This window comes from Sardina pilchardus, chromosome 16, assembly GCF_963854185.1.
Source record: "Sardina pilchardus chromosome 16, fSarPil1.1, whole genome shotgun sequence".
Classification (NCBI taxonomy): domain Eukaryota; kingdom Metazoa; phylum Chordata; class Actinopteri; order Clupeiformes; family Clupeidae; genus Sardina; species Sardina pilchardus.
The window spans coordinates 2,958,329-2,970,828 of record NC_085009.1 but is presented as its reverse complement, the minus strand read 5'-3'; the positions used below and the strand labels follow the sequence as shown (position 1 = coordinate 2,970,828).

The 12,500-nt window shown below is 46.6% G+C and overlaps 1 protein-coding gene across 2 annotated transcripts in view; it reads left to right on the top strand.

Moving 5' to 3' along the window:
* Positions 1-12,500, top strand: part of LOC134060594 (disks large homolog 4-like) — a 68,045-nt gene that overhangs the window by 55,273 nt on the left and 272 nt on the right. For both annotated transcript variants that reach the window (XM_062517334.1, XM_062517335.1), the window contains exons 7-20: positions 249-385; positions 1,867-2,008; positions 2,164-2,299; positions 2,672-2,828; positions 3,983-4,085; positions 4,793-4,904; positions 5,512-5,688; positions 6,165-6,214; positions 6,399-6,446; positions 6,867-6,968; positions 7,435-7,607; positions 8,132-8,244; positions 9,575-9,666; positions 9,875-12,500. The exon at positions 9,875-12,500 is cut by the window's right edge and continues 272 nt beyond it. In XM_062517334.1, the coding sequence (XP_062373318.1) occupies positions 249-385; positions 1,867-2,008; positions 2,164-2,299; positions 2,672-2,828; positions 3,983-4,085; positions 4,793-4,904; positions 5,512-5,688; positions 6,165-6,214; positions 6,399-6,446; positions 6,867-6,968; positions 7,435-7,607; positions 8,132-8,244; positions 9,575-9,666; positions 9,875-9,981 (1,649 nt within the window). In that variant the 3' untranslated portion in view covers positions 9,982-12,500. The remainder of the gene's footprint in view (positions 1-248; positions 386-1,866; positions 2,009-2,163; positions 2,300-2,671; positions 2,829-3,982; positions 4,086-4,792; positions 4,905-5,511; positions 5,689-6,164; positions 6,215-6,398; positions 6,447-6,866; positions 6,969-7,434; positions 7,608-8,131; positions 8,245-9,574; positions 9,667-9,874) is intronic.

Here is a 12,500-nt window from a genome sequence, read left to right as displayed (position 1 = left end):
ACCTGTGACTGTGTGGGTGGGTGTTTATTTGTGTGTGTGTGTGTGTGTGTGTGCGTGATTGTGTGTGATTGTGTGCGTGTGGGTCACATAGCCCTAGGCAAGCCAACATTACCAGTGTTATATGTTAATATGTCAAAAGGAATTTATGAACTCATTAATTACAAAAAAATGCTTCTCAGTTCAGTGTTTGATCATAGGATGTACTGTGTGTGTACTGAACGTGTGTGTGTGTGTGTGTGTGTTTTCAGGTCTGGGGTTCAGTATAGCTGGTGGTGTAGGGAACCAGCACGTTCCAGGAGACAACAGCATCTACGTCACCAAGATCATCGAGGGCGGAGCGGCACACAAGGACTGTCGGCTACAGATAGGGGACAAAATACTGGCCGTGAGTTCCACACGCCAAAAATCACACGCAGGCTCTCACACACAGACTCATCACGGCCCATTTCTGACATTTGATTTGCCCATTAAAGCCTGATATGGGTGTGATAGCGGTGAAACGGAGCGCATATGAATGAAGGGGCCTCCTGCATCCCACTGTGCTTTTCTCACTCATGCATATGCATTCATGGGAAGGTCAGGAGAAAGTTTGGGCTTTGGTGCAAGGACGTGGGAGGAGGACCATTAACAGTGATTAGGGATTCCAGAGTGTGTGTGTCAAAATCACAGGTGGCAGCACACGTCGTTTCTGCGGTGAAACCGATCCGCCTCTAAAGCAGAGCAGGTGTACCCTAGACTGCAGTTAAACGCATGCCGAGGAGAGGCCTTCGGAAGCAATGTAATCAGCACTCAAGGCAATGCACCAGCTGTGCTTATTTGGACCATGTCAAAAGCAAGCATGATTTTTGATAACCTTTAAATGGCATACTTTAGCTTTTTTTCCCCACGTCATCCACCTCCTTATGTAGCCTAGTTAGATGCTTGACTTTTCAATGTATTTGTCATAGCTGCACACATGGCTCAAGTAGGCTATTGTGATAGTGCAGTGGAATTATTGTCCTGCATTGTCTGTGTTTGATGGCATCGTATTAGCATGTCCTATAGTATTGTCTGATTCCTTAAAGTTTTATTCCTTTTAATGTCCTCCGTGATTGATTCATTTCAACTGCGCGTGTGATTGAATGAGACCATTCAGTTGTGGGCACTGCAAACTCCATTAGGGTGGAGAGAAGTGCTGACTGTGCCATGAGGGTTGTATGGGTGGTTATAGCATAGAGGAGGCACAGTGTGAGGTGTTAGAGGACTGGCAACGGAGCTGTTTACTCTCCGTTCACAATGTAGTACCTTACATGTATTGAATACCTTCAAATGAGATAGGAACTCTTTAACTGCTCTTACATACATTTTCACCCCCTACCCCAACACACACACACACACACACACAAATCCAGTCATCACAAAATGAATCCCCATTGCGGCTGTGAACTGAAGCAGAGTGGTTCTGCCTTAATTAGACTGAGCGAGGCAGCCCTCTACTCTCTCTCTGTGGACGACCCAGCCAGGCTTCTTAAGCCCGGAGAAACACATGAGACTCCTTCTCATGAGAACCTAGTGCAGACTGGCTTCACATGGACCCGTAGCGCACTCTGGTGGTCATTACCAAAACTGCAGCCAGTGGTCTTTATGTAGGAGTAGTTATTTCATTGGCAGTTCAGCAATCCCTATAGTACTGTATATCTAAAGTTGTGCACTCATGTATTTGGGATGTGCATGGGGTGTGTAGTCAGGTATTAGTGTATTCATTCAAGATATTGTATTGTACAATATGATATAATAGACTGTGTGTGTGTGTGTGTGTGTGTGTGTGTGTGTGTGTGTGTGTGTGTGTGTGTGTGTGTGTGTGTGTGTGTGTGTGTGTGTGTGTAGGTGAATAATGTGTCGTTAGAGGACGTGATGCATGAGGACGCTGTGGCGGCGCTGAAGAACACAGCGGAGGTGGTCTACCTGAGGGTAGCCAAGGCCCCCCACCTCTACCCTGGGGACGCCTACAACCCCCCAGATATCACCTGTGAGTACTGCCACTTTGAACGCAAACACGGCTTGTTCAACACAAATCAAACATTAAGTGCAGTACCATTGAAAAGCTTGTTGCTCATTCAATAGATTGCTTTCATAAAAACAGTAATTATTATTGATGAATGAATTGATTATGTTTCTGTACAGCGTACTCTCCACATATGGACGACATGGGCCACCCCAACTACCTGACCTCTGATTACCCACAAACCCTCTCTCCCACCACGCCGCGCCGCTACTCGCCCATCCCCAAGGGCCTCATGGGAGAAGACGACATCCCCAGGTGAGTTAGCATCCCTGACGCTAGTCCAACTGCATCTCTCTCTCTCTCTCTCTCTCCACTGAACCCTCTCTTTCACTCTTTTTTCAATACGGTGTTTAGTCCGGTGTTCTACTGTTGCCAGTGGAATATTGTAGAGTATTTATGTGTGTGAGCAAGATACTGGGTTTAAAATCTAAAGGACTATTAAACCTCTGTCTCTGTCTTCGTCTCTGTCTCTCTCTGTCTCTCTCTCTGTCTCTGTCTCTGTCTCTCTCTCTCTATCTGCCTCTGTCTCTGTCTTCGTCTCTCTCTGTCTCTCTGTCTCTCTCTCTATCTGTCTCTGTCTCTGTCTTCGTCTCTGTCTGTCTCCGTCTCTCTGTCGTTGGTTCTCAGGGAGCCGCGGCGTGTGCTGATCCATCGGGGCTCCACGGGCCTGGGCTTCAACATAGTGGGCGGTGAGGATGGCGAGGGCATCTTCATCTCCTTCATCCTGGCAGGGGGACCGGCCGACCTGAGCGGGGAGCTGCGCAAGGGCGACCAGATCCTCAGCGTGAGTCTCGTCTGGCCCACCTCACCCCCGTCACCCCCGTCACCCCCGTCACCCCCGTCACCCCCGTCACCCCCGTCACCCCGTCACCTGTCTCTCTCACCCCTCTGTGTCCCCAGCTGGAGAGCAGGACGCTTTCCTCAACCCTCAACCCTCAACCCCATCACCTCCTGTTGTCCAAGCCAGAGAGGATGGGGATCGTGGAGTGTCCATCTCTCTTTCTCAGACCCCCTCCTCTCTCTCTCTCTCTCTCTCTCTCTCTCTTTCCATCTGTTCTCCTGATCCAGATCGATCCAGATCTCCACTAACCCATTCTCCTCCCTCCCTTCCATAAGCTCCATCACCTCCCTCTCTCCTCCATCCAGCATGATAGCCTTCGTCACCTCCATCACTGCCCTCAGTCATCCCCGTCACCTACAGCATGTCTCTGATACGGTCTGTTCTCATGATCAAAGAGGATGGGAGCCATGGCCTCTATGGCACCTCCCCCACCCCCTCCCCCTCCCTCTCCCTCCCTATGCTATCCAAGCCAGAGAGCCCCCATCCTTACCCCCATCACCTCCACCTCTTACTTCTCACATTTGGCTCAGTCTGCTCCACCCTGGGAGTCTCCACCACTTTCATCTCTCATTCCGTCTGCTCTTATAGCGGGACGTCATAGCAGGGTACTCTCTCCTCCACCATGTTCTATCTCTCTCTCCCTCCCTCCTCCCTGACCTCCCTCATATCCCTCTCTCACCCTCTCTGTGTCCCGCGGCCAGAGAGCAGGGTGTGGGCAGGACAGGGAGTCTCGGGCGGGGTAATGGCCTGACCCTGTCCTGAAACACAGCCTGCTGTCTAGGCACTGTGTTTTTATCCACTCCAGACTTGTCCTCTTCTCACTCCCTCTCTATCCCTCTGTCTTTTGCTCTCCATCCCTCTCCCGTTCTCTCCATCTCTCTCCCCCTCTCACCACCCCCCCCTCCGCTCTCTCACTCTCACCTCCCGTCTCTCTCTGTCTCTTTCTCTTGAATTTTTTATCTTCCGTCTTTTTAATTCCCTCTCTCTGTCCTCGTCTCCTTCCTCTTTCTCTCTCTCTTTCTCTTTCAATAACTCTCCGTCCCCCTTCTCTCTCTCTTTCTCTCCGTCTCTCTGTCTCTCACTCCATCTCCCTGCAGGTGAATGGGGTGGATCTTAGGCATGCAACTCACGAGCAGGCGGCTGCAGCACTGAAGAATGCCGGCCAGACAGTGACCATCATCGCGCAGTACAGACCTGAAGGTAGCACCTACACAGTGCAGTCCACTACACAGCGCTGACCACTTATGGCCACCATCATGATCATTCAGTTCAATTCTATTTATATAGCGACAATAACAATGGAAATTGAATCAAGGTGTTTCATAGGGACTAGAGCAATATGCAGTTAAAGACGTTAAAGTTGTATAACAGAGACCAGCGATATGCAGTAAAAAGCTGTTAAGGTTCCCTAGTAAAACCTAATACACAATGACCAGATGTCTCCCGGTCAGATGGATTCCTATATGTCGATCCAACCCATCAGTGTGATTAATTAGAATTCACATCTTGCTAGAGCATGACACAGGCAGCCTATTTAAAGCCACTGTAGACCACTGTACACGGATAGACCAAAAGGCACAAAGCATCATTGTCCACTTTAGAGGGCCCCAGGCTTTTAATGGCGGCTCCTATATCCTATTAAATAAGCATTAAGGCCATCCAGGCCCAACACAGTGCAGCACACACACATCAGTGCTCTTGCTGTTTACAGACCGTGGCTAGTGTAGCTATAGCAGTTAATGGACTCACACTTCCATCTTTGGTAGAACACTGACATTTAGAATGAAGAGACACTTCTTGCTCACTTATCACTCAAACTATTCACGTAGCTATTGCTGTAAGTATTTAATAGCTGTATGTGCTGCCATGGATTTGATGTTTTGTTTTGTGTTTATTTGTGGCTGTAGAGTACAGTCGGTTTGAGGCGAAGATCCACGACTTGAGGGAACAGCTGATGAACAGCAGCATGGGATCAGCCACAACATCATTACGGTCCAATCAGAGAAGCTTTTACATCAGGTAGGAGTCCACTACATCATTACGGTCCAATCAGAGAAGCTTTTACATCAGGTACGAGTCCGCTACGATGCCCTCACTTCGTGGACCAGGCTTTTACATTAAATATACGTCTAAGCTCCAATCACAGAAGCTTTTACATTAAATACACTTCTAAGCTCCAATCACAGAAGCTTTTCACGTAATCTCCAACTGTATGCTCCAATCCGAGAGGGTTTTCAGTTTTTTAATTGAAATTTAATGTCTCTCCCATTATGATTGCGTCAGTAAATCGAGTCACTTAAAACGTCAGAGATGTTACGTGACACACAACAAGTCACAGTCTCTCCTTCCCCTCTCTCTCTTTCTGACTCATCTCTCTTCTCATTCACCCTCCCTCGCTCTTTCCTCCTTCTCTCTCTCCTTCGGTCTCCTGCTCTTTCACTCTGTCACTCTCACTCTCTTTTTCACTCTGTTTCTCCCCCGCCCCCCCCCCCCCACCCCCACCACACACACACACACACACACACACACACACACACACACACACACACACACACACACACACACACACACACACACACACACACACACACACACACACACACACACACACACACACCCACTCCAGGGCTCTGTTTGAGTACGATAAGACGGCGGACTGTGGCTTCCTGAGCCAGGCGCTGGGCTTCAGCTTCGGTGACGTGCTGCACGTGCTGGACTGCTCTGATGAGGACTGGTGGCAGGCGCGGCGTCTCAGCCCCCACGGGGAGCTGGAGGAGGCCGGATACGTCCCCAGCAAGAGGAGGTGCGTCTGCTGCAGCTTTGGCCTGCCTTTACCTGCGCTTTACTCATAACGTTATGGATATGTTTGTTTTGTGTGTGTGTGCGTGTGTGTGTGTGTGCGTGTGCGTGTGCGTGTGCGTGTGCGTGTGCGTGTGCGTGGGTGGGTGGGTGTGTGTGAGTGTGTTTGTGAGTGTGAGAGAGTTTTATGTGTGTGTGTGTGAGAGAGAGACAGAGAGAGCATGTGAGAGAGTGAAAGAGGTACAGAGAGATAGAGAGAGAAAGTTAGTTTGTGTAACTGTGAATGTGAATGCTCATATGTGACTGAGCTATTTGTTTTTGTTTGCGCGTGTCTGTGTGTGTGTTGACACAGCCATGGCCGCGTGTTGACTGAGATTATGTGTGTAGACTTGTGCAGTGTAATGGCTCTGTGTCCACACGCGTGATGTGTCTATCCCAGCTCCTGTTTACTCAAACGATTTTTATCCGCCTTGTTTGTAGAGTGGAGAGGAAGGAATGGTCTCGAAAGTCCAAAGAACGGGCAAGCCTAGGTTTGTAAAAAACGAGACACACACACCAACATAGACACACCCCCACTAATACACTTGTCTACCTTATACACCTTCATCTACTAAGCCTTCCTGATATTTTAAACTAGATTATGCCTATCTCTGTATCAGGATTGTGTGTGTGTATTGAACTGTAAATGTGCCATGTGTGTATGTTTTTACATAGGGAGAGATGACTACATCCAGAGCTATGAGGCAGTCACTCAAATAGAAGGTGAGGAGAGGCATCTTTGCTAGTTCTGTAACAATACTGTCATATACCCATGTGTTTATTTACTAATGACTTGATTTATAGTCCTATTCCTATTTATATTGTATTCCTTTTATGTCATTTAGATATATTTAATCCTTCCAATATAGCTACAGTACATATATGTTGTCAGTATATGTACTTATTTTAAATGCAGCAATGAATGTAATGTTTGAATGAAAGTTTGTGAAACAACACAATGATGTTTTGTCAGTGGCCAGAACTTTGTTGACATATAGACTTGTAGTGTGTGTGTGTGTGTGCGTGCGTGCGTGCGTGCGTGCGTGCGTGCGTGCGTGCGTGCGTGCGTGCGTGCGTGCGTACGTGCGTGTGTGCGTGTGTGTGTGCTGTTTCTATAATGCCGTGTGTGTGTGTGTGTTTCAGTGCACTATGCACGCCCCATCATCATCCTGGGCCCCACTAAGGACCGTGTCAACGACGACCTGCTGTCCGAGTTCCCCGACAAGTTCGGCTCCTGTGTCCCGCGTGAGTGACCACAGCTGCAGCAGAGCTGACCGCACGTTTGACCTGTTGCCATAGCAACTCAAGACACCCTTACACACACATCACCATTTTGGACCATCACTGCACCAAAAAATGGCCATTACTCTGTCTGTCTCTCTCTCTCTCTTTCTCTCTCCCTCTCTCCATCTCGCTATCTCTCTATCTCTCTATCTCTCTCTCTTTCGTTCTCCCTCTCTGTTTAGTGGATGGGGGGTGGGTTGATGTGTTCAGGGGAATATGAGTCTAAAGGTGTGTGGGTGTATATGTGTGGTAAGGGGTCTTGTTTAGTTGGTGGACCGGCCTTGTAGGCTTGTTGTGGAGTGTTGTAATCATTTAGTAGTGTGAGGGTGTATAAGTATATACTTATATTTAATAGTGTGATGGTGTGTACCAGTGAGAGGTAGAATGTGGGAGTATTAAACGTTCTCTCTCTCTGTCTCTCGTCCAGACACGACTCGGCCGAAGAGGGATTACGAGGTGGACGGGCGGGACTACCACTTTGTGTCGTCGCGGGAACAGATGGAGAAGGACATCCAGAGCCACCGCTTCATCGAGGCGGGCCAGTACAACAGCCACCTGTACGGCACCAGCGTGCAGAGCGTCAGGGAGGTGGCTGAGCAGGTAACTCACACACACACACACACACACACACACACACACACACGTGCACATTTACACACGTATAGGTGCTTTATTAGCATACTGTTGCCAAAGCTAGTGTTAGAAATAGCACAGTAGTATCACAAAAGAAAGAGAAGAGAGAAGCTAGATACAGCAATGCGGGTCTCTCTCTCTCTCTCTCTCTCTCTCTCTCTCTCTCTCTCTCTCAATTAAATTAAATTAAATTAAATTAAATTAAATTAAATTAAATTGAATTAAATTGAATTAAATTAATTTAAATTCAAATATTTTTGCATTGCCAAAGCAGAACATTTTGACATAACTTTTCATGAAGAATGCTTGGAAGACAGTACATGGCAAATAGATATGCATCCAAAATGAGCAAGCAAACTGGTGAGTGAGTGTGTGTGCGTGTGCGTGGGCGTGTGCGTGTGCGTGTGCGTGTGTGTGCATGTGTGTGTGTGTGTGTGATGTTACAGATAGGTGCCGTATAAATGTAGTTCTCTCTGTGTGTCTCTCTCCAGCAAGGGAAGCACTGTATTCTGGACGTGTCTGCTAACGCCATCAGGAGACTGCAGGCCGCGCAGCTCCATCCCATCGCCATCTTCATCAGACCCACCTCCCTGGAGAATATACTGTAAGCATCACCAGTGTGTGTGTGTGTGTGTGTGTGTGTGTGTGTGTGTGTGTGTGTGTGTGTGTGTGTGTGTGTGCGTGCGCGTGCGGGTGCGTGTGCGTGTATGTGTGTGTGTGTGTCCATGGGTCAGCCATAGTAAGGCATCCTACCACTGATACTACACTGATGTATGTAGCAGGAGAGAGCGGTTGCATCACCAGGTCTCATACGCAGGTCTCTAGGGGCCACATCTGCAGCTTGAATGACCGCAGCACTAAGTAGCCAGGCTCATATGTGACCCTTTTTTTTGAGAAAATCCACAATAAACAAACTTCCGGGTTAAAATTTCACGTTTTCGCATAATTCGACAGTATACAGTCTACAGTTTCATATCGTGAACTCATTTCACGGGAAAACATACAGTACGTGTTGACTGTTAAACCCGGTGAAGATGCAACACATTAGCAGTCATTCCCGTTGTCCATGCTGCTTAAAAAGGTGATTTCTCCTCTTCTGGCATATCGTGACGGGAGACCCATGTCAACTTTGGATGCGGTTATCTCAGCGATAGTTTGTGTAATGCCCTCGATATACATATCGTTGGAAAGCTAAGTTTATGGCCGTCCATGTTAGAACAATAACATATTTTTGTACATTTTACCAAAGCGACTGGTTTTCGCTTTGCAGGGTCACATACTGTATGTTTGTGAGAGAAGGCACACTCAGATGTAGTGATTAGACCATAGGGAATGAATCTTGAGATTGACCGTATTGAAAGTCTTAACATTGTGAGTGGTCCTTGAATATATGAAGTAAAACTCTGACTATATGGAATGAATCTTGGAAATATTGAATGGAACTTGTACATTGTGTAGTCTGATGCCATGCACTAGCGCCATCTGGTGTTTGCAGTGTGTACATCTTAGATGCAGTGTGTTGCAATGACTGAATCAGCAGCTAATCAGCAATCTAATGGTGGCAATGGGAAGTCTATAATGTTGTATATGTGTGTGTGTTGCATTAAGGGACATAATAAGTCTATATGTTGTATATGTGTGTGTGTGTTGCATTGGAAGTCTATATGTTGTGTGTGTGTTGCATTAAGGGACATTAATAAGTCTATATGCTGTGTGTATGTGTGTGTTGCATTAAGGGACATTAATAAGGCTATGCTGTATGTGTGTGTGTGTGTTGCATTAAGGGACATTAATAAGGCTATGCTGTATGTGTATGTGTGTGTGTTGCATTAAGGGACATTAATAAGTCTATATGCTGTATGTGTGTGTGTGTGTTGCATTAAGGGACATTAATAAATCTATATGCTGTATGTGTGTGTGTGTGTTGCTTTAAGGGACATTAATAAGCGTCTGACAGAGGAACAGGCGAGGAGAGCTCTGGACCGTGCCATCAAGCTGGAGCAAGACTTCATCGAGTGTTTCACAGGTACAGACACACACACACACACACACTCACACACACACACAAACAAACTCATTTGATACACTAAAGAAAACCTAAACTCGCACTCACTTGACTTACTCACACTCACTTGACTTACTCACTCTCATACACACACATACTCACACATGCACTCATTCTCACACACGTTGTTAATGTTAATGTGAATGCCCCTGTATGTGTTTCTGTGCAGCCATTGTGGAGGGCGAGAGCTTCGAGGAGATCTACCACCGCATCAAATCGGTGATCGAGGACCAATCAGGGCCTTACATCTGGGTGCCCACGCGAGAGAGACTCTGAGGAGACGCGGGAGGAAGAGTGGAAGAGGGGGATAGAGAGAGGGAAGGAGAGAGAGAGAGAGAGCGAGTGGGGAAAGAACACGCAATGAAAGTACGATAGGAAACAAGTCATAGAGAGAGACACAGACAGAAATGACTGTCTGTTATTTGCCTTCCAGATGCTCTCTCTTTCTCTTCCTCTGTCGCTCTCTTCCCTCGTTTTATTCTTGACCACGTCCCTCCTTCTCTCCGAATGTCCACTTGGCACCGTCCCCCCCTGGTCCAGTTTGGACAAAAAACGGACACAGAAACTATCTCTCTGTCTGGACATTCTGACAGAGGGACACGCATCTGAAGACCTGATGTGACCAAGGAGAGAGGAGCGGCCGGCGCCCGAGGAGGAAGAGGAGGAAGAGGAGGAAGAGGAGGGGCGACGGAGCTCTGTGTACACACTGTGGGAGTCTGGATTAAACAGGAAGATCAGAAGGACTGCAGGAGGGAGAAGACTTTGTGTTGGAGAGTGTGTGTGAGCTGGCCGAAACACACGTACACGCGTAAAAATGGTTATATGCTACATGCCAGCGTACACACACACACACACACACACACAAACGCGCGCGCACACACACACACATACACGTTCACAAAAATACTTACATAGCAGCACACTCTCATACAAATACTTTTATTCACACACACACACACACACACACACACACACACACACACACTACAAGTCTATGTCTGTGAACTGAAGAGAGGTGACCAACAGCAAGGACAGACAAGTACGAAGACTTCTCTGATGATGTGTGTGTGTGAGAGAGAGAGTGTGTGTACTGTATGCGTGTGTATGTGCATATAGCCCTTTGTAGATTCTCATATATTTGATGTATGTATTTGAATTCAAATGCAGAAAAAAAACATATATATATATATTTGCAGTGTGTGTGAGTGAGAGTGCCTGTGTGTGTGTGTGTGTGTGGTTGGGTGTGTGCATCTTTTGTACAGTCTTTGAGGAGGGTCTTGGTGCTCTCTCAAAAGTGAATGAAGGAATCCTGGGAGGGTACGGTGGCCTGGAGAGGTGAAAAGAGTCCAGCTGGAAAAGGCGAGAGGCAATATGACATCAGAGGAGCACAGTGCACTTTACTGAGACTCTCTCCCTCTAGACCTAACACACACACACAGACACACACACACACAGTAACACACTCTCCACGATATACATACACACACACAGACACACAGACACACACACACACTTGGCCTTTCTACTAATGTCCTCAGCACTTCTCTTCCCTTCCACTTCCTTCGGTGTGGTGTGTGTTTGTGTGTGTGTGTGTGTGTGTGTGTGTGCGTGTGTGTGCGTGTGTGCGTGCATGTGTGCGTGCGTGTGTTCAAGCAAGCTCCCAGTTTTTCCATCCAGATGATTTTGTGTAGGGCTATTGTTTACACACTAGACAGGGAGGGACAGAAAAGAAGGGACAGAGAGAAAGAGCGAAGGAAAAGAGAGGTGAAATAAACAAGCGAGAGAAAGACAGGAGTAGGGAGAGTGGAATATGGAGGTGTGCACACGCACACCTCCATAGAGGAATGCAAAAACTGCTCATTCTTTTCGTTCTACAAATTTAATCTACAAAACTAGAGTATTACAGATGAAAATATCCTGAAATTATGACGTATGACATATTATGTTAATGAGATGTAATATTTACTTGTTGGGTGGGGCGAGGGAACATTATGTTGAGTGTATGAGTGATCTGGTAGGTTTTGGTGCAAAATATTGTTTCGTTTGGAACTTTCTTTATGAATTTGTTTTTATGAGTTAAAAGGCCTGGAGAGTAGGAGAGGAGGTAGACCTAGTAGAGGTAGACCTTATTTATTGACGAGTGTTATTTATTTTTTTGGAAAATGTATTTATTAATTTATTTATAATTTTTGCTTCTTGACTGCAGCTGAGGGAGTGTGAGGTGGGGAATGAGAGAGGGACAAAGATGGAGAGAGCCAGAGGTTGTTTTTTTTTTTAATCTTGTATAGCACGATGAGTTTGTAAATGTCTGGATGATGACGATGAAGATGATGACGATGCTAATTCTGTACATAGAAATGTGTGTTGGACTGTATGACTCTTAAAGGGGCTTTAACACTCATCTTTATCAGGGCAACAAAAAAACACAAGACATACTCACACACACACGCACACTCACAGAACTCACACTACCGACATATGTACATCGCTGCCTCGCTACAGGACTACGTTTCCCATAATCCATTTATGCTCAGTGGATCCATAGGCATATCAGGAGTTAGGTTGGGACATTAAGTTGCCATTTTAAGCACACACATACAGAACCACGCTCGGCAGACCAATATTCCTTTATTGGCTGTACATGATTTATTTAAAAAGGGTACTATAACCTTGAAATACATACAACACACACACACACACACACATGCAAACACAAATATGCACGTCATCACACAACTGTCACACGACAACACACATAAACTGATAAGCGCACACAAATACTAACCATTTTCATA